General features: G+C 37.9%; 1 protein-coding gene across 2 annotated transcripts in view; it reads right to left on the bottom strand.

The window, feature by feature from the left end:
* Positions 1-12300: 12300 nt before the first annotated feature.
* The window catches only part of PTPRG (protein tyrosine phosphatase receptor type G), a 730473-nt gene continuing 720550 nt past the window's right edge, over positions 12301-22223 (bottom strand). For both annotated transcript variants that reach the window (XM_047778440.1, XM_047778433.1), the window contains 2 exons: positions 15155-15290; positions 12301-14042 (listed from right to left, as the gene is read on the bottom strand). In XM_047778440.1, the coding sequence (XP_047634396.1) occupies positions 13896-14042; positions 15155-15290 (283 nt within the window). In that variant the 3' untranslated portion in view covers positions 12301-13895. The remainder of the gene's footprint in view (positions 14043-15154; positions 15291-22223) is intronic.

Here is a 22223-nt window from a genome sequence, read left to right as displayed (position 1 = left end):
GCTAATGGCCCCAATAGGGTTTTTATTTTTTTCAGTTTTATAAATTTGACTTTCTATATTGTATGATAGAATTAAAAATGGTATGTTAAACATCCTTTGTACAGCTCCCTTCTCATGACTTAGTAAATTTGTGGTGTGATATTGCATGTGGAGTACTACAGTAATATAAAATCTATTAGAAAGCCCTTCTGAACCTGTACTCTCATGTTAGCATTTCACATTCACAGTAAAATCCTGAGGATATGTTTCATAGTAATACTTTGCATTGCTGTCAGATCACTAAGGATTCAGAGAAATAAGGTTAAATAATTAATTATATAGTATTTTATTTGTTTTGTGTATCAGTGTATGTGAGTTTTTGGTAGAGAAATAATTCACAGTAGACACAACATAGAAAATATGTTCAGTTGTTAAAGTATCTCGACACTGCTAAAATCAAGATTTTCTTATAGTTTTTGGTATAATCTTACTTTTGCACATGAACTTCTAATCTATTTGTGTAAGTTAAGTTTTCTGACAGCTGGGATTGCTTTTAATATTTTTGAGATCACTATTTTGTTTTCATTGATAGTTTAAACATAGGATGTTGAGAGTACTTACGGGGCTTTACAAAAAGTTCTATGAAGAAAAAAAACTTTATTTTATGTAAATTTATTACTTTGCCAACTTTACTATATATAAATATTACATATCCATATAAAATTTCTATCTTGACTAAGAGTAGGTCACCCTTAAACATAGCATGTATAGAAAAAGAAATATAAAAGTAGTCAACTCATCTTCCTAACCCAGACATGATAGAAATTTTAACTCAGTTCATGTTGTGAATCAACCGAAAAAGCTTGACCTTTACAATTGAAATGCCCCGGCATCTTGCACTGATATTTTCTAGTGAGGCAATGTGGTGAAATAGCCCCATTGCCAAATAAGAACTCGTAGATTCTAGCTTCCGATTTCTTACTTATGAGCTCAGTTTCAGCATTGGCCAGAGAGGGAAAATATTACCTTCCTTCTCAACTTCACAGGATGCTTGAGAGGCCGAATGAAATAATGCCTATGAAAGTGGTTTCAGAATTAATAGACACTCTGACATGTAAGATTTTCATTTTTGAGTGGCATTTATGGTGAAGCAGATCTATTTTATTAGACTCTATTTCACATAGTCTTGTTACATGTGGTAAAAAAAAAAACTTGTAAATTGTATAATTTAAGACATGGTTCTATCTCATGAAATAAGGTTTCCTTAATAACAAGGCTCTGGTGTATTTTAGTTCTGATTTATTCTTTAAATTTCCAGTTCGTGTCTTCTCAAATATAATTTTTTCTCTCATCTGAAATAACATGACCTGAAAAGATGGATCAACTCTAAACTTTTTTTTTTGTCTTTTTGCTATTTCTTTGGGCCGCTCCTGTGGCATATGGAGGTTCCCAGGCTAGGGGTCTAATCAGAGCTGTAGCCACCGGCCTACGCCAGAGCCACAGCAACGCAGGATCCGAGCCGCGTCTGCAGCCTACACCACAGCTCACGGCAACGCCGGATCGTCAACCCACTGAGCAAGGGCAGGGACCGAACCCGCAACCTCATGGTTCCTAGTCTGATTCGTTAACCACTGCGCCACGACGGGAACTCCAACTTTTTTTTGAATAAAAATATTTATACATTTATTTATGTGCAAATAAATGTGTATTTTTGAAAATAAATCTTAAAGTGGTATCTTTAGCTATTTATTCTTTTTATGGCTACACCCGTGGCCTATGGAAGCTCCTGGGTCAGGGATGGAATTCAAGCTGCAGCTATAACCTATGCCTCAGCTGTGGGAATGCCAGATCCTTAACCTAGTGTGCCAAAAAGTTATTATTTTTATTTCTTTTTTTCTTTCCTTTTTTTTCCAGCAGCACATGTGCCCTGTGGAAATTCCTGGGCTAGGGGTCAAATTGTAGCTGTAGCTGCAGGCCTATGCCATAGCTACAGCAGCACTAGATCCCAGCTGCCTCTGCGACCTACACTGCAGCTTGCAGCAACTCACCGAGTTAGGCCAGGGATTGAACCCCCATTCTCACAAACACCATATTGGGTTCTTAACCTGCTGAGCCACAGTGGGAACTCTCCAGCTTTTTATTTTTCATTAGGCTTTGTGAACTAATTTTTCCATGTTTTTTAGATACAATAGAACTGAGTATCTACTTTTCATCCTGAAACTTAAAGTTACTGCTAAGTAAATAATCTAAACTTAATTTTAAAGTGTTTTCAAACCTACATAGTAAAGTTTCTCTGGAGAGTAGAATTAACAAATCTATTGGAATTTGAGGTATTTCTTTGATTCTCATATGATTGACAAATACTGTTTATTTCTGATTTACTGTTTAAAAAGAGAGGTGTACTATTTGTATTTAAATTTTGCAATCATTCCTAAGGACCCCTTGAAATACCATGAGCCTTATCCAAAGCTTTGCAGGAAAATTCTGATCTACCTCTGAGAAGAGGTATGTTTTTATGAAAAAATTGAGAAAACTGACCCAATTCAGACAGTCTGTTTCATTGTCTTTCTTTGGCAGTAACGTTATTGATGTACCCACACCCTTAATGACTCTCACCTTTAGACTCCGTCCAAACTGCTTATCTTGATATTTAAGGTCTTCCATGGTATAACCTTCGTGCTGTTTTTCCAAGTTCTTCTAATTTTTTAAGATGAAAATTTTGTTTATGCAAGATTTCCCCCAACGTTTACATAAACAGAATATCATTCATTACCTATCTGGTCACTCAAAATCTATTCATCTTTAAAGGTACAACGGGCATATCATTTCCTTCTTGAACTTTTGCTCTGGACTCCTATGACATTTATGTTAACAATACTAATCTACTTGGGACCTAATGATAAACTGTCATGTATACTTATTTAACTTTTCAGGTCTGTATATGTTCATATATATTCTACCTGTGGCCTTATAATGTTAAAGGGATGCCCCTCCACCAAAGGCTTTTTGGGGATGTTGGCTGTTGTTTTTTTTAACGCTGATTTTTCCTTATATGGTAACATACACCTCATGGCCTCATTCTTCACTCCCACCTTTAATTTCTCAGGAGCAAGTCTGGCTTAACAAGATATAGAAGAGATTTGGGATAAGCTGTCACATTAAGAGTATATGAACCAAGTAGTTCTGCTTCCTATTAAAAGTTATAGGTTAACTAGTCAGAAAAAGTTTCCAGGAGAAAGCCATCATCTGCTCATTGGGTAGGAGTAATGTGAGAGGAGTGGCAGGGATAAGTGTGTGAGTGTAGGAATGAAATAGTCTGTGGATCAGTGAGTGAAGAGATTGAATTTGGCTAGAACAAAGGTGTGAATTAAAGATATGAAATACAATATCAGATAAAGGTAGGATCCAGGGGAGGAATGATGACATCTTTAAAGTCTAGAGTTAACATTTGATGTGATTTAGGAAAAACTATTAGGACTTCCCATTGTGGCTCAGAGATAACAAACCCAGTTAGTATCTATGAGGTGGCGGGTTCAATCCCTGGCCTTGCTCAGTGTGTTAACGATCCAGCATTGCTGTGGCTGTGGTGTAGGCTGGCAGATGCAGCTCTGATTCGACCCCTGACCTGGGAACTTACATATGCTGCAGAGTGCAGCCATTAAAAAAAAAAAAAAAAAAAAAAAAAAGAACAAATTTAACCTTGTCAGTCCTCCTTACAACACTCAATAGTTCCTTTTTTTTTGATAGGCAAGAAATAGATTTATTAGGATATGATGCTTGTGAGAGATGCAAGTGGGCAGGCAAGGAAGCTCTGCCCTCATCCTTTTTTTTCAGGGCTGCACCTGCAGCATGTGGAGGTTCCCATGCTGGGGGTCAAATGGGAGATATAGCTACTGGCCTACACCACAGCCACAGCAACAGCAGCAGCAACACAGGATCTGAGGTGTGTCTGCTACCTGTACCACAGCTCATGGCAACGTCAGTCCCTAACCCTCTGATCGGGGCCAGGGATCAAACCCACATTCTCATGGACATTTTTCAGGTTCATAACCTGCTGAGCCACAATGGGAACTCCTGGTTGAGTTTTTAAAAATATTTTTTATTGATGTATAGTTGATTTACAATGTTGAGTTAATTTCTACTGTATAGTAAAATGACTTGGTTATATACATATATACATCCATTTTTATACTTTTTTCCATTATGGTCTATCCTACGATACTGAATATAGTTCCCTGTGATAGACAGTAGAACCTTGCTGTTTATCCATTCTAAATGTAATTGTTTGCATCTACTAACCCTAAACTCACAGTCCATCCCCTTACCTCCCCTTGGCAACCACAAGTCTGTTCTCTATGTCTGTGAGTCTGTTTCTGTTTTGTAGATCGTTTCATTTGTGCCATATTTTGGATTCTACGTGTAAGTGATATCATATGGTATTTATCTTTCTGACTTCACTTAGAATGATAATCTTTAGTTTAATCTGTGTTGTTTCAAATGGCATTATTTCATTCTTTCTTATGGCTGAGTAGCATTCCATTGTATATATACGCCACATTTTCTTCATTCATTCATCTGTCAATGGGTATTTAGGTTGTTTCAATATCTTGGCTATTGTGAATAGAGCTGCTATGAACATAGGGGTGCATCGATCTTTTTGAATTATAGTTTTCTCTGGATATTTACCCAGGAGTGGGATTGCTGGATCATATGGTTATTCTATATTTAGTTTTCTGAGGAACCTCCATAGTAGATGTACCAGTTTACATTCCCACTAACAGTGTAAGAGGATTCCCTTTTCTTCACTATTCTAACACTTGTTATTTGTAGCATTTGTTATTTGTAGACTTATTAATGATGGCCATTCTGATTGGTGTGAGGTGGTACCTCATTGTAGTTTTATTTGCATTTCTCTAATAATTAGTAATGTTGAGCATCTTTTCATGTGCCCATTGGCAATATGTATGTTTTCTTTGGAGAAATGCCTATTTAGGTTTTCTGCCCATTTTTTCATTGAGTTATTTTGCTGTTGTTGTTTTGGAGATGAAGAACTGTTGGTGCATTATTTGCACCTCTTTTCTCCCATTCTGTAGGTTGTCTTGTCATTTTTTTTTTATGGTTTCCTTTACTTTAAAAAAGCTTATAATTTTGATTAGGTCCCATTGGTTTATTTTTGTTTTATTTTTCTGTTGCCTTGGGAGACTAACCTAAGAAAACGTTTGTACAGTTGATGTCAGAGAATGTTTTGCCTATGTTCTCTTCTAGGAAATTTATGATGTCTTGTTTTATGTTTAAGTTTTTAAGCCATTTTGAGTTTATTTCTGTGCATGGTGTGAGGGTGTGTTTTAGTTTTGTTGATTTACATGCAGCTGAAGAGACTGTCTTTTTCCCATTTTGTCAAAGATTAATTGACTATAGGTGTCTGGTTTAATTTCTGGGCTCTCTATTCTGTTCCATTGGTCTGTATGTATATCTGTTTTTGTACAAGTACCACCCTGTATTGATTACTGTAGCTTTGTAATCTTGTCTGAAGTCTGGGAGAGTTATGCCTCCTGCTTGGTTTTTGTTCCTCAAGATTGCTTTGGCAATTCTGGATCTTCTATGGTTCCATATAAATTTTTGGATTGTTTGTTCTAGTTCTATGAAAAAAGTCATGGGCAATTTGATAGGGATTGCATTAAATCTGTAGATTGTTTTTTTGGGTAGTATGACTATTTTAACAACATTAATTCTTTCATTCCAGGAGCATGAGATAGCTCTCCATTTCTTTGAATCCTCTTTAATTTCTTTAATTAATGTTTTATAATTCTCAGTGTATAAATCTTCTACCTCCTTAGTCAGGTTTATTCCTCAGTATTTAATTTTTTGTGGTCTTATTTTAAAAACTATTGTTTTGGACATTCATTTTCTAATATTTCATTCTTAGTATACAGAAATGCAACCAATTTCTGAATGTTAATTTTATATCCTGCTACTTTGCTGAGTTTGTAATTTTTGTGTGAAGTCCTTAGAGCTTTCTATATAAAGCATCACGTCATCTGCATTTAGTGACAATTTTACCTCTTTTCCAATTTGGATACCTTTTATTTCTTTTGTTTGTCTTATTGCTGTGGCTGGGACTTCCAATACTGTGTTGAATAATAGTGATGAGAGTGGGTAAAATGATAAGGACTCCATTGAATTAAACCATTGTTTGTAATCCCATCTCCGAATCCAGGCATGGTTAGTAATGATACATTCTTAAATCTTAGTAATCTCAACAGTCTGAATTAACTGTTAGAAAATGGGGTTTTGGGGAGTTCCCACTGTGGTTCAGTGGTAATATACTGACTAGTATCCAAAAGGATACAGGTTTGACCCCTGGCCTTCCTTACTTAGTGGATTAAGGATCTGGAGTTGCCATGAGCTGTGGTGTAGGTTGCAGGTGTGGCTCGGATCTGGCATTGCTGTGCCTGTGTAGTAGGCCAGCAGCTGTAGCTCCTATTTGACCCCTTGCTTGGGAACTTGCAGTTGCCACAGGTGCGGCCTTAAAAAAACAAAGAAAGAAAAAGAAAGAAAAAATGAAAGAAAGAAAAGGGAAGGGAGGGAAGAAGGAAGGAAGGGAGAGAAGAAGAAAGAAAATGGGATTTTGGATTAGTGGCTTTTTGCACTCTTCCTGTCTTTGCTGCACTCTTGGTAGCAGAAGTAAAATTTCCTTGTCTAGAGTTACATCCTGGATAGTAAAAGCCATGGAATAGAGAACTGATTTGTTACTTTTTTTGAACAGTCATAACTGCTGCTTCATGGAGCCATTTTGGTGGACTTAGAAGCTTTTGGATGTGTGGGAACCCCATTGCCCCATGCTGGCTTCTTAGGATTTTAATGCTGCTTTTGGTTGATGGCTTAGCAGCCTGAGATGGAAGATGGTCTCAAAATTCATAGGCATCTGCTTATAGCATCTGGCAAGTTAGGCTGATGAAGGGTAGACCTAATGTAATGGAATAGATGTAGACTCTGGCGAACTGGAGAGTACATGAATCACCTAAAAGAGACAACAGCTACTCCTCTCCCGCTTGTTATGACCATGTGAGAACATGAGCTTTGTGCTGTAACAGAACCCCAATTTTTTCTTATTATAGTTGATTTACAATATTGTTCCATTTTCTGCTGTGCATCCAAGTGACTCAGTTATACATGTATATACACATATATATCTTTTTTATATTCTTTTCCATCATGATCTATCCCAGGAGATTAGATATACAGTAGAACCTCATTGCTTATCCATTCTAAATGTTATAATTTGCATCTACTAACCCCAAACTCCCGGTCCATCCCTCATCTAACTCCTTATCCCTTGGCAATCACAAGTCTGTTCTCTATGTCTGTGAGTCTGTTTCTGTTTGTTTTTGTGGTTTTTTTTTTTTTTGTCTTTTCTAGGGCTGCACCTAAGGCATAGGGAGGTTCCCAGGCTAGGGGTCTAATGCAGAGGCATCTGCGATCTACACCACAGCTCACGGCAATGTCAGATCCTTAAACTGCTGAGCAAGGCCAGGGATTGAATCTGCAACCTCATGGTTCCTTGTTGGATTCATTAACCACTGAGCCACGATGGAAACTCCTGTTTCTGTTTTGTAGCTAGGCTCATTTGTGCCATGTTTTAGATACCACAAATAAGTGATATCATATGGTATTTGTCTTTCTCTTCTGACTTCCCTTAGTATGATAATCTCTAGTGGCATCCATGTTGTTACAAACAGCATTATTTCATTCTTTTTTATGGCTGAGTAATATCCTACTGTATCTGTGTAGCACATTTTCTTTATTCCTCTGATGATGGACATTTGGGTTGTTTTGATGTTTTGGCAATTGTGAATAGAGCTGCTATGAACATAGGGATACATGTATCTTTCTGAATTATGGTTTTGTCCAGTTATATGCTCAGGAGTGGGATTGATGGATTATAGGGTCATTCTATTTTTGATTTTCTGAGGAACCTCCATACTGTTTTCCATAGTGGTTGTACCAACTTATATTCCCACCAGTGATGTTGGAGGGTTCCCTTTCCTCCACATTCTCTCCAGCACTTGTTATTTGCAGATTTTTAACTATAGCCATTCTGACCAAAAACCACCCAGATTTTTGAAAAAGAGCTTGAAATCTGAATCTTAAAGTTTTCATATTTTAGATGTTGGAAAATACTGAGTTTAAAAATTATGACCTAAATATATTTGTAGAGTGAATATGATCTACAGGTCAGCAATTTGAGACCTCTTGTGTACTCAATGATACAGAGTATTCAGTCCCCTTGAGTATAATTGGAGGAAGAGGAGGGTTGTATCACTAGAGATTCATTCTTTTGTGTTGGATTGATCCTCCTTCTAGATACCACTGGAAAAGATTAATATACTGCTCCTTAAATTCCTAGTTAACTTTTGCAGAATGAACTACCATTCTTCAGCTCTGTGGAAAAGACAAATTGGAGTCCTAGTGGGAAGAGGTTTATTCCTAATGCAGAGCAGAGAGAATGGTGGACCTAAGCTGCCAAGTCTGGGACTCCTGTTTGGAAATGGCAACGTTCCTTATAAGTAGAAGTAGTATTATATATGTCATAGATTCTCCCAAAGTCTTATCTGGATAAACCTTTCATCCTACACAGTAAACATGAAGAGGGAGAAGTCACTATAAATCTAGTTGATATGCTAGAGAAAATAATTCTACTTATAACTTAGCAGCAGACTCATAAAGTGAATAAAGTTTAAATCAATATGCAGGGGAAACTTTGTTACTATGTAGTCTTTAAAAGGGGAAGAATTCAGAGAAGACATTTCTTTTGGTTTTCTGCCTGTGTATAGATGACTCCTAATAATCATTATTATTATTATTATTTATCTTTTCTAGGGCCATAGCTATGGCATATGGAGGGTCCCAGGCTAGGGGTCTAATCAGAGCTGTAGCCGCCAGCCTTTGCCAGAGCCACAGCAACGTGGGATCCGAGCTGCATCTGCAACCTACACCACAGCTCACAGCAACGCCGGATCCCCAACCCTGAGGCCAGGGATTGAACCCCTGACCTCATAGTTCCTAGTCAGATTTGTTAACCACTGAGCCATGATGGGAACTCCCATTTTATTATTTTATTATTATTATTGCTTTTTAGGGCTGCATGTGCTGCATATGGAAATTCCCAAGCTAGGGGTCAAATCAGACCTGCAGCTGCTGGCCTACACCACAGCCCTAGCAATGTGGGATCAAACTGAGTCTGTGACCTATACCATAGCTTGTGGCAGTGCTGGATCTTTGACCCACTGAGCAAGGTCAAAAGATCAAACTCGTGTCCTCATGGATCCTAGTTGGATTTGTAACTGCTGAGCCACAATGGGAACTCCCTATAAATCATTTTATTATCATGAAAACTTAAGACCAAGGGCCTGTGGGTATACATGTGATCTGTTAAGAGAAATGAGTAATTTGATTTTACTGAATGTAGATATTTTCATAGAAATGCTCATCACTAATGAATACATCAAAAACCATACTTTATTTTATGTATAGCAATACAATTTACATATTAAATAACACTATAATAGAATGATTTGATATAGTTTTAAACAGAAGAAAAAAGGGAAAAATCTCAGGTTACAAAACCCCTCCCCCCTGAACAAATTAAAAAAACAACACTTTTTCCAAATGGGTCAATGCAATGAATGTATTCAGTGACTAATTATGTCTAATTCCTATTGCACAAATGGTCAATGAAACTAAAAAAGAAATCCCAACTTTCACAATCACTGCCTCAAAGAAATAACACATGTTGGATTCTTTTGGAATGCAAAGATGGTTCTTGCTACTTCAATACACAGAAAGTTGAATTCACATATCCACCACAAAGGAAGAAAAAAAAAAACTATGACAGAGTTGAAACTAGAAAAAAATTAGCTTTATATGAAAATATAAAATTCTATGATTATATACCATAGATACAAAGTTCTCAGGAGATGCTTATCCAAGCAACAAAATATTTACAGTTTTAATGACTTTTAGCTATTTCAAAATGAAGTGAAAGAAACATGAATCAACACGAAGGCTGAGTTTTCTTTTTTTCTTTTTTTTTTTTAGAAACAATGGCTGCTTACTAGTTTCAAATGTCCTAACAAAAAAGGAGTCACTACCCCAAATGTTGGAGAGTTGCGACATTTTATAAAATCGGCTGTCTCCTTTGCTGGAGATGTTTATTTCTTAAAACTCAAGATATTTTTCTTGAAATTAATTATCCTCTGTAGAAAATGCTTCCCTTTGCAAATATTTAACAAAAATACTAAAAACAGTTTAACAGCTAAGACAAAGTAGAGGCCAAATATCATTATTACAATTCCTTCCTATTTGTAGCATGCCTTCTTTCTAGAGATAAGTAAAGCCAATATTGTGTGTTAAATGGCAACTAAGGGCAAGCGCAAAGGGGTAAGTGAAATTAGAGCTGTTAAAAAAAAAAAAAGGAAAAAAAAAAGCAGGCATTTTCCCTTCATATAAAAATTCACTGGCACCATTTGAACATAAACTTTAGGACATAGGAATTGAAAATGCACTTTCCAGTATAACTGCAAAATTCTTATGACAAACTACATTTGGATTATTATTTCTTAAATTATGATGAGTTTGGGTTTCTTTCTTAAATTTTTTGCTTAGAATTAGTAATATGTATCTTTGGTAAATTGGTATCTATATTTTAAATTTTAAATACAGTATTTATGCATTTAAGAAAAAATTCATAACAAGGCAGTTGTGCTGTGTCATTATAAAATAATTAAGGTTATTTGTTGGTTTTAGTATGTCACTCTGGGCTAAAAACTCTGACAGCCAGACCTTAAATACCATAAACTTCTCTGACTTTGCTGGACTTGACAACTTGAAATAGACTCTAAAAGTGCCACACATAAAAATTAGGAAAACCTATTCACTTAATCCTAATAATCTTGAATTTTCAGAAGTTAACTTTTTTCTTTAATATAAAAGACGAAATTGTGGCTTTTGGATGCAAGAACGTGTTCTCTTGATGGCAATAAGGTGTGTTTCTTCTGATGTACAGCATGGCCACCGGTTCTGATTTTCGCAATTCAGTTTTGAGTGATGTGTGTGCATTCTGCTTACCTAAAGCTAAATTCATATACCCCCAAAGCTTATTTTTATAAAATAGGACATTGATTTGCAATAGCTATTTCCTTTCCTCCTGAGTGCAAGTGGTTAATAGCCTTGTTATGTAGTTAAGCAATGTGCTTACACCTCAAAAGAAAACACTACCTCTGAAACTCTTGGCCTCTGGAAAAATGCAATAAAAAATGAAGAATAATAGTAAGGATACACTGTGTGGTGAAAGTGAGGAACTGCTAAATATAACTATCTTCTGTGAAGTGTGTTTGCACCACTTTGGCAAGATGGGCAAATAGCAATTGCTCAAAGTTCATTGGGTCATGATTTTGTAGACTTTGGTTCCAGCCTGCTATAGACACACCATTGCTCCCAGAGAACTGCTGAGCCACCCCTGTAATATTTCCGTGTGTTTACTAGCTCTCCCTCTATTTTATAATGATTCTGATACTGATGTAAGAGCTGGTTACAGAATTGGAGGGTATACATTTTCATGACCTGCGTCCTCTATAACAGCACAGAAGGGAATACTTGCCACGTGTCTTGTAACCAGTGTTTACTTTTGTTAAGAAAAAATTATGGAGGGACCATGAACCCCACCTCAAATGTTACTTCTGGAAGTCAAGTCCACTGTGCCCTCTACTGAGAAGAGCTAACTCATATCAATACTCTATACAACTAAACTAACCTACTTAATTGGCTAAAAGGATCTACTCCTTGCCATGATGTGAAACCTTTCCCTTCATGATTTCTTTCACCATCCAGCAGTTGTAATATTCCTGTGTCAAAGTTTTTTTTTCTTAAGTGTTAGGCAGAGCTTCCTTGTGTCACCTCTGATGGCAACAGAGGGGAGGCAGAGGTGTCAAGTGTCCCCTAGCACATACAAATTAGGAAACTTGGCTCACTTGTACATCTTTTCTCAACGTAGTTTGCACAGTTTGTGAATAGTGGACCTTTCTGTGTGGCTGAATCTATGTGATGAGAAGGTGAGATGAAACCTGGCATGTTAACGTAGCTCCGTTGAACTATGCTTTAGAACCCTGGGTGGGGCCTGTAGCCCCTCTCTCCTAACAGCTTTGGTCCTTCAGCTCCACTTTGACCAACTTCACAGAAAGCCAACTCAAGATTAGCAGAATGTCAGTGCTGATTATCATGAAAGTTTCCAGGCCTATCCAGATAGGATGATAGTAGCCAGAGTAGACTTTTTTGTAGAAGTTTATTTACATTTAAAAAAATAACCCAAACCCCTTTCTTCTTAACAGGCCGAGTTCTGGTGATGGTTTCACTTCTGAACGAAGTTGTCCATCAAAAGCAAATACGCAGTAGAAGAAACAGATCTCAGTAAGTAGCTTATTTTTCTAACTAGCTGAACTGAAATTCTTTGTTGATGCTCTTAATCTTCTCATCATGTACTGCAGGGTGAACAGGGCTCCAAGAAATAATTTCCCTGGGCTCTGTGTTACAATGAGCAGCCTCTTTTACTGAAGTGTATCTGCTCTGGCGGCTAAAGGACATAACATAGAAAGCTGTCTTTTGCTTCTAAAAACTATTTGAAAATGTTACCTTTTACTTAAGATTCTCGTTTTCTCTCTCCAAGTCAGATTTATCCATGTGTGGGCATCTAGAGAGTCCCAGGACTTTTCCTAACACAATATTTTCAGTTTAATTCTAAATAGAAGAATATTTGTAATTACGAGATTTATCATGAAATATTTGGCAAAAAAGAAAGAAAAGAATGTTAACTATATAGGTAGTAGATTAGATTTCTATAGGAGTAACAGGAATATTTTAGAGGCAAGATGGGCAAATATCAATTGCTCAAAGTTCAATAGCAATTGCTCAGAAGTGTAGTTTCAAAATTACACACTTGCAAAGATTTTCATTATTCCACCTGCTGTGAGGTATGGTATTATAAATCATGAAGCACGGATAGAGATTCACTCAAGGGTTTTGAAAGTGAGTTCAGTAAAATATCGCCATCTCTCCCTTGCAAAAGATGGCCCTGATTTTTGGGGTCTATCTGTTGCTGAGAGTCAAAATGGAAATAACACACACTGTCCACAGAGCTACCGTGAAAACTGTCATACAGAGATATCCTTTATTTGGACACAATTGGGCATTTTTTTAAGCTATGAATATAACTTGGTAACTAATAAGTGATGTTCACATGAAATAACTCAAACTTTCTAATTCCTTAATGGATATCTTCACCATCATAAATGGAACTCTTTCAAGGCCATGAGCTTGACAGACCTTCTCAGTAGCTCCCCCAAACCTGCTGTTCTTTAAAAGGAAACAGTGCTCATCCACTCCACTAGAATACAGAAGGCATACAGTATTGAACAGTGCCTTAAAAAAACAGGAGAGGAGATAGGAAAAGTACAGCATTGCCTGCTAGTAGACTGCAACTGCTTTAGCAATAATAATAATTAAAAGAAATCAAGATTCACTGTCAAAACAAAGACCTTCACTGTACTGAATTAAAAAGTAGCATGTGTGTTGTCATGGAATGTCACCTCAGGGTTTGCTTTAGTATTAGATTATAGGCAGTAACACTGATCCGATAGTGCAAACTAGGTAAAGTTGTGTTTCACTGTGTGAAATGAACAGAGGTGCAAATGCTCAGTAGGATACCATTAAGACATAAAATGGCAAAAAATAAATATCAAAACTTTTATCAGTGTAAAAAAGTAACTGGGTTATTGTATAACCTAGAGTCTGGCAAAAAAGGCCTCAAAAAAGTTCTCAGTCTTCAGAAGTTTTACAAAGTAAGTGCCCTTTCTGGATTCCCATCACACTAGAGATTCCATGCTCTCGGCAGGGTCTGATTCATCTGCAATGAGAACAGCACCATTTTTGTCCACTGTCATGGGACCATTTCCATTTTCTTTAGTGCTGACCAAGCTGAGCATTGCTTTATAGACAAACTGGTATTGTTCCTGCAAAACAAGAGGAAGACCATTTGAGCCAAAGAACAGCTTAATCATTTCATCTCAGGTGGAAATACATATTGTGAAACATACACTAGAAAAACAGGAATATGTGTCTAAGAAACTTAAAAAATAATCCTCTGGGAGTTCCCATCGTGGCTCAGTGGTTAACGAATCCAACTAGGAACCATGAGGTTGCGGGTTCAATCCCTGGCCTTGATCAGTAGGTTAAGGATCCAGCGTTGCCGTGAGCTGTGGTGTAGTTCGCAGACGCCACTCGGATCCCACGTTGCTGTGGCTCTGTCGCAGGCCGGTGGCTACAGCTCTGATTCGACCCCTAGCCTGGGAACCTCCACATGCAGCGGGAGCAGCCCAAGAAATGGCAAAAAGACCAAAAAAAAAAAATAGTAATAATAATCCTCTGGAATCCTTTATAATCAAGACCTATGCCTTCTTTGTGTCCTTTTGATCTCTGTTCTGTGGAATGAATTCTCAGTGTTGATAGTTCACTATAGATAACAGGATATGTTTTTTTTGGTTTTTGGTTTTGGTTTTTTTTGGTCTTTTTAGGGCCGCACCTGTGACCTATGGAAGTTCCTGGGCAAGGGGTTGAATTGGAGCTGCAGCTGCCAGCCTATGCCACAGCCACAGCCCATAGCAACATAGGATCCGACCCACATCCATGACCTAAGCTGCGGCTTGCAGCAATGCCAGATCCTTAACCCACTGAGCGAGGCCAGAGATGAACCCACATCCTCTTGGATACTAGTCGGGTTCTTAACCTGCTGAGCCATAATGGGAACTCCAGGATATATGTATTTTATAACCAGAGAATACTATCCTCTAGAAATGAGAGTTTATCAACCTCAGCACTTTGGACACTTGGGCTGGATAATTCTTTCCTTCCGAGGGGCCATCTTAGGCATTGCAGGATGCTGAGCGGCATCCCCAGGCTCTACTCACTTCATTCTATCCCCAGTTGTAACAAAAAAAAAAAGTCTCCGACAGTGCCCAATATCCCCTGGGGCAACATCATTCTCAGTTAAGAACCACTGTTCTAAAGGGTGAGTCTGAGTTTCAACTGATGCTGTATAGGTTTCGCCCATAAGCAAAGTACTTACAATGTCTGTGAATACTCCAGGCCTCATAAGATTGATCATTTTTGCAACCTGGAAAACATCCACAGCATTTTCGTTCTCCAGTTGCTGGGACAAGGTGGTAAGGGCACACAACATTCCTGCAGAAACTGCGCCGTATCTTGGAAAGGGGAGAAAAAGCTCTTTCAGATTCACAACAGGATTGAAGATATTGGAATGAAATTAACATGATGTATTTCCATAGAAGCTAAGGAGACTGTATTGATACCTATCCTAGAATACAAAAATGAATGAAATGCAGGACAAGGGGAGAGATTGAGAGGTTAGCATAAAGGTGACATTTGTTGATGAACATGAAATCTCTCACATTGGCTTTACCAGATGTTTTGCTCACTATCTGATATGCAGTGAGAGGTTCAGAATTAGACCTGGGAAGGCTGTAGAAGATTTGATGTTAGGGACAAGTTGGATGATCTAATAGGAAAAAATAATTTGAGAATTTTAACTAGAGGCCATTGGATAAGGCAAAAGTGGTGAAAGGCTCTGGAAAAAGACTTTTAATGATCCTGAACAGCTAAATTGAACTTCCAGAATATGAATAAAAATGGAAATATATGGTTCAAAATGCAATCGGAGAATTTTCAAAATGAGTTTCATATTTGGTAATTATTTCTGGCACTGCAGTGAAACTTTCCAAGTATAAGCACCTTCTATAAAAATTTTGGAAAAATATGGTTATCTTTGCTTTACACACATGCATAGAAATGGCTTAGAAGGGCAGCAGACTTTTTCATCAGGCCAGGCTACTGTCTTCATTTTACAGGAACCTGTGATGGCACAGAACTTCCATGTGAGTGATGAGAAAACAGATGGATTAAATGAATTGTTTGAGGTGGTGTTGCCATTTGATGGTAGAAATGAGACTAGAATTTTGATGCCTGGGTGCCCACTGTTCTGTCAAAAAGTATTAAATAGGCAGTTTCTAAATTTATTCTTACACGAAATTAAAATATTAGAGATGTTTCCTCACCTCTGTAATACAAATTAGGCCAACGTCTCCCTAACTACCACCCCAACTTCAGAGGGAATCTAAAGGAAAAAGTGTTGTACTTTGGGGTACAGCCTTCCCAAATTTAGGGATATCAGTACATGTCAATCCAGCTCATTATTTCATTTGCATGCAGACTGGACTTCCTCATTTCCCCGTAAATGGTCATCTGGCTGTTTGTACCTCACACACACAATTACAGCAGTACAGATTAGCACCTTACCAAGAGAAGAACAAGGACACAGGTATGCCCATTTACAGTTTTAAAGACACAGGTGAATTTCTCTCCCAAGTAGTTGTTACCTGTCTGTACTCCTCTAAGCAAGAGAATACTTATTCCCCCTCATGATTTTATTTTATTTTGTTTTAGTCATTTTAGGGCTGCACCTGTGGCATACGGAGGTTCCCAGGCTAGGGGTTGAATCGGAGCTGTAACTGCTGGCCTACACCACAGTAATGTCAGACCCGAGCTGCGTCTTGCGACCTACACCACAGCTTTCTGAAGTGCTGGATCCTTAACCCACTGAGTGAGGCCAAGGATCGAATCTGTGTCCTCATGGATGCTTGTCAGATTTGTTTCACTGAGCTACGACAGGAACTCCATCCTCATCATTTTAAAGTTTAGCTTTTGCCAATCTGATGGGTGAAAAATTGGATCTTACTTGTTGCTTTAATTTGCATTTCCTTGATTACCAGGGGAGCTGAATTTCTTGCTGTGTTTATTGAACACCAGTGATTTCCTCTTCTGAAATGCCCTATTAATCTACCTGACCCTTCCTCTACTAGGTATGTCTCTTTCAAATGAGTTTTTTAAAATGGGAATTATTTTATATTATGTGTAGTATATGCTGCAAGTATGTTTTCTAGTTTCTCTTAACATTGTTTGTGGTCATTTCTGTTATGCTGAAATATAGTTTAGATGTAATCAAATTTATCAGTCTTTTATTGTTGGCTTTTTTGGAATCTTGTTTGAGAATGCTTTCCTTTTTAAAAAAATTTTTTTGAAGTATAGTTGACATACAATGTTGTGTTAGTTTCAGGTGTACAGCAAAGTGAATCAGTTTTATGTATATATTTTATATACACATTTTATATACACATGCATCCATCCGTTTTCAAATACTTCTCCCATATAGGTTATTAGAGTGTACTGAATAAATTTCCCTGTGCTATACAGTAGGTCCTTGTTACCTTATCTACAAGTAACTTGGGCTTTTTGGCCATCTGTCTGTCTTTAGATAAATGTCTATATTTAGATCTTCTGACCTTTTTTTTTGACTGGGTGGGCTGTTTGTTTGGTAAAGCTGCATGAGATGTTTTTATATTTTGGAGATTAATCCCTTGTCGGTTGCTTCTTTTGCAAAGATTTTCTCCCATTCTGTGGGCTGTCTTTTCATTTCTTAAACGGTTTCTTTTGCTGTGCAATAGCTTTTTAAGTTTAATTAGGTCTCATTTATTTTTGCTTTTATTTTCATTACTCTAGGAGGTTGATCTGAAAAGGTAACTGTTGCAGTTTATGCCAAAGAATGGTCTGCCTATATTTTCCTCTAAGTTTCATAGTATCTGGTCTTATATTTAGGTCTTTAGTTCATTTTGAGTTCATTTTTGTGTATACTGTTAGTTCATTTTTGTGTATGCTGTTCTAATTTCATTCTTCTACATGTAGCTGTCCAGTTTTCCCAGCACTGCTTATTGAAGAGACTGTCTTTTCTTCATTGTATGTTCTTGCCTCCTTTGTCGTAGATTCGTTGACCATAGATGCATGGGTTTACTTCTGGGCTTTGTATCCCATTCCACTGATCTATGTGTCTGTTTTTGTGCCAGTGCCATACTATTTTTATGACTGTAGCTTTGTAGTATTGTCTTAAGCTGGGGAGGCTGACTCTTCCAGCTCCTTTTTTCTTAAGACTGTTTTAGTTATTCGGGGTCTTTTGCGTTTCCAGACAAATTTTTAAAATTTTGTTCTACTTCCATGAAAAATGCCATTGGTAATTTGTTTGTGTGTGTGTGTTTTCTTTTCTTCTTCTTCTTTTTTTTTTCTTTTAGGGCTGCACCCATTGCATATGGAGGTTCCTAGGCCAGAGGTTGAATAGGAGCTATAGCCACCGGCCTTCACTACAGCCACAATGCCAGATCCGAGGCACATCTGCAATCTACACCACAGCTCCTGGCAATGCTAGATCCTTAACCCACTGAGTGAGGCCAGGGATCACACCTGTATCCTCATGGATTCTAGTCAGATTCTTTTCTGCTGAGCCACTATGGGAACTCTGCCATTGGTAATTTAATAGGGGTTGTAGTGAATCTGTAGATTGACTTTGACAATATTGATTCCTCCAATCCAAGAACGTAATATATCTTTCCATCTATTTGTATCATCTTTGACTTCCTTCATCCATGTCTTCAAGTTTTTAGAATAAGGGTCCTTTGCCTCTTTAGGGAGGTTTATTCCTAGGTATTTTATTCTCTTTGATGCGATGGTAAATGGGATTGTTTCCTTAATTCCTCTTTCTGCTCTTTTGTTGTTAATGTATAGGAATGCAAGAGATTTCTGTGTATTAATTTTGTTCCTGCAACTTTACCAGACTCATTGGCAAATTCTAGTAGTTTTCTTTTTTCTTTTTTTGTCTTTGAGGGCCACACCCATGCCATATGGAGGTTCCCAGGCTAGGGGTCGAATTGGAGCTACAGCTGCCGGCCTACACCAGAGCCACAGCAATGCCAGATCTGAGCCACGTCTGTGACCTACACCACAGCTCATGGCAACGCTGGATCCTCAACCCACTGAGTGAGCCCAGGGATCAAACTCTCAACCTCGTTTCCTAGTTGGATTCATTTCCGATGCACCACAATGGGAACTCCAATCCTAGCAGTTTTCTGATGGTATCTTTAGGGTTTTCTATATATTGTATCACGTCATCTACAAACAGTGATAGTTTTACTTTTTTTCCGATTTGGATTCCTTTTATTTCTTTTTCTTCTTTGATTGCCATAGCTAGGACTTCCAAAACTATGTTGAATAAGGGTGGAGAGAGCAGACATCTTTGTCTTGTTTCTGATCTTAATGGAAGTGCTTTCAGCTTTTCACCATTGAGAATGATGTCAGCTGTGGGTCTGTCATATATGGCCTTTATTATGTTGAGGTAGGTTCCCTCTATGCCCACCTTCTGAAGCATAAAGTGCTTTCTGGAATACTTTATCAGAAATGGGCGTTAAACTTTGTCAAAAGCTTTTTCTGAATCTATTGAGATGATCATATGGTTTTTATTCTCCAGTTTGTTGATGTGGTGTATCACATTGATTGATGTGTAGATACTGAAGAATCCTTGAATAGATACCGAAATATCCCAGGGATATTGAATTTATCTCTGGGATAAGTCCCAATTGATCATGTGTATGATCCTTTTAATGTATGGTCGTATTTCATTTGCAAATCATTCATTGAGGATTTGTGTGTCTATGTTCACCAATGATATTAATCTGTAATTTTCTTTTTTGTGTGTAGTATCTTTGTCTGATTTTGGCATCAGGGTGATGGTTGCCTCATAGAATGTGCTTGGGAGTATTTCTTGCTCTGTAACTTTCTCAGAAAGTTTCAGAATAGTTGTTAACTCCTCTCTGAATGTTTGATAGAATTAAACTGTGAAGCCATGTAGTCCTGGACATTTGTTTGTTGGAAGTTTTTAAATCAAAGTTTCAATTTCAGTATTTGTGATTGGTCTGCTCATATTTTCTGTTTCTTTCTGGCTCAGTGTTGGAAGGTTGTACCTTTCTAAGAATTTATCCATTTCTTCTAGGGTGTCCATTTTGTTAGCATATAGTTGCTTATGTATTTTGTGATCCTTTGTATTTCTGGGGTGTCTTTCTCCTTTTTCATTTCTAATATTATTGATTTGAGCCCTCTCTCTTTTCTTCTTGATGAGTCTGACTAAAGCTATTCTGTCTCTGTGTCTCTTCTCCAAGCCTCTTGCTCCGGCACTCAGCTCCTACCCATGGACGTGTCCCAGGCTGGGGTGCTGCACAGGGTGTTTGCATGGACCATTTGTGTATGTCTCATTCTGTTCTGCCTGCCACAGACGGGCTGTTTATGCTCTCCTCTAAGCCTCCGAAGAACCTTTCCTGTGCCAGCTGGTCTCCACACTGGTGAGGGGACTCCCCAGGTGTGGCACCTTCTTCTTTCCTTCAGCTCCCTCACTGGGCCACAGGTTCCAACCTGCTTCTGTCTCTTTTCATTTATTTTTTTTCCCCTCTTTTGTGCTACCCAGTGACATAGAAATCCCTCTTGTCCTCTCAGGTGTTTGAGTTCCTCTGCCAGTGTTTAGCAGATGTCCTGTGTGGACTATTCCCTCTGAAAATGTGTTCTTGATATACTGGTGGGAAGAAGTGAACTCCACATCCTCCTACTCTGCCACCTTCATCTCTCTCCTCTGAGAAGGCACTTTTTAACCCACTATTTTAAAAATACTCTCCTACATTTTTCTATTTTATTTTTTACGCTTAATTGTTCAATTCATTGGAATCTTATTCTTGCTTTGATGTAAGGTAGGGATCTGATTTTAGTTATTTTTTCAATCAATAACCACTTGTCCCAACATTTTTTATTTTTTATTTTATTTATTTATTTATTTATTTATTTATTTTTGTCTTTGTTTGTCTTTTGTTGTTGTTGTTGTTGCTATTTCTTGGGCCGCTCCCACGGCATATGGAGGTTCCCAGGCTAGGGGTCCAATTGGAGCTGTAGCCACTGGCCTACGCCAGAGCCACAGCAACGTGGGATCCGAGCCGCATCTGCAACCTACACCACAGCTCAAGGCAATGCCGGATCGTTAACCCACTGAGCAAGGGCAGGGACCGAACCCGCAACCTCATGGTTCCTAGTCGGATTCGTTAACCACTGCGCCACGACGGGAACTCCTATTTTTTATTTTTATTTTTTGCTTTTTAGGGATGCACTCATGGCACATGGAAGCTCCCAAGCTAGGGGTCAAATCAGAGCTATAGCCGCTGGCCTATACCACAGCCACAACAACACAGGATCCAAGCCACATCTGCAACCTACACCACAGCTCACAGCAATGCCAGATCCCTAACCCACTGAGCAAGTCCAGGGATTGAACCTGAGTCCTCTTAGATACTAGTCAGATTCATTTCTACTAAGCCACAGTGGGAACTCCCCAACATTTTATTGAATAGTCTTATCTTTCCTCATTGATTTGAGCTGCCTTTTTAAAAATTATATACTAAATTCTTATATATGCAGGCCTGTTTCTGAACTCTCTGTTGTGGCTGTTTAATCTGCTTGTCTGCTTTTTATACTGTATTTCCCCACATTTGTTTAAATTCCCATAGCATTTTAGTAAGACTTGATATCTGATAAGGCATGTCTACAGGATAGTGCTTCAAACAAATATTTTTTACTTGTATACTCCTTTCCATAAAGCTCTACCTTTCCATCCCATCCCATTCTGGTTTCATACTGAAATTGATCCTGAACAGTTAAGGAACCCAAAAAGTTTTGTTGGGATTGATTAGGTTGCATTGAATAGACAGATCTGAGGAAATGAACATCTTTTTGAATCTTCCTGTTCATGAACACGATGTCTTGTCTTCATTTGCCCAGGTCTTTTACTGTTTTCAATTATATTTTATAGTGTTCTACACAGTCTTTTCCAATTTCACTTTAGGGCAGTTCCTTGATACGTTAGAGTTCCTGTTACTCTGAAGAATGGCCTCCTTTTATGATATTACTGTTTGGTTTCAGTTGATGTATAGAGAAGTTACTGATCTGCACCTGGTGAACTTGTATCCAGCTGTATGTAGAGAACTCTTTTTAAGTTCTAATAATTTGTGGATTCTCCAGGAAGTTGGCTACATCTTTATCTGCCAATAATGCTGTTTTTGTCTCTTTCTTTGATAGTTGTTAAATCTTTTGCTTTTACTGCCTTGGCTAGGATATCAATAGTTTTGCATTCTAACACCGTGAAGAGGTATCATATTGTGTTCCTTAATGGTAAAGCCTCCAAGTTTTTAATATTAAATAAAAAT

The sequence above is a fragment of the Phacochoerus africanus genome, chromosome 1 (assembly GCF_016906955.1).
Source record: "Phacochoerus africanus isolate WHEZ1 chromosome 1, ROS_Pafr_v1, whole genome shotgun sequence".
Lineage (NCBI taxonomy): Eukaryota > Metazoa > Chordata > Mammalia > Artiodactyla > Suidae > Phacochoerus > Phacochoerus africanus.
The sequence above is the reverse complement of the archived record's forward strand: the minus strand, read 5'-3'. Positions and strand labels throughout refer to the sequence as shown.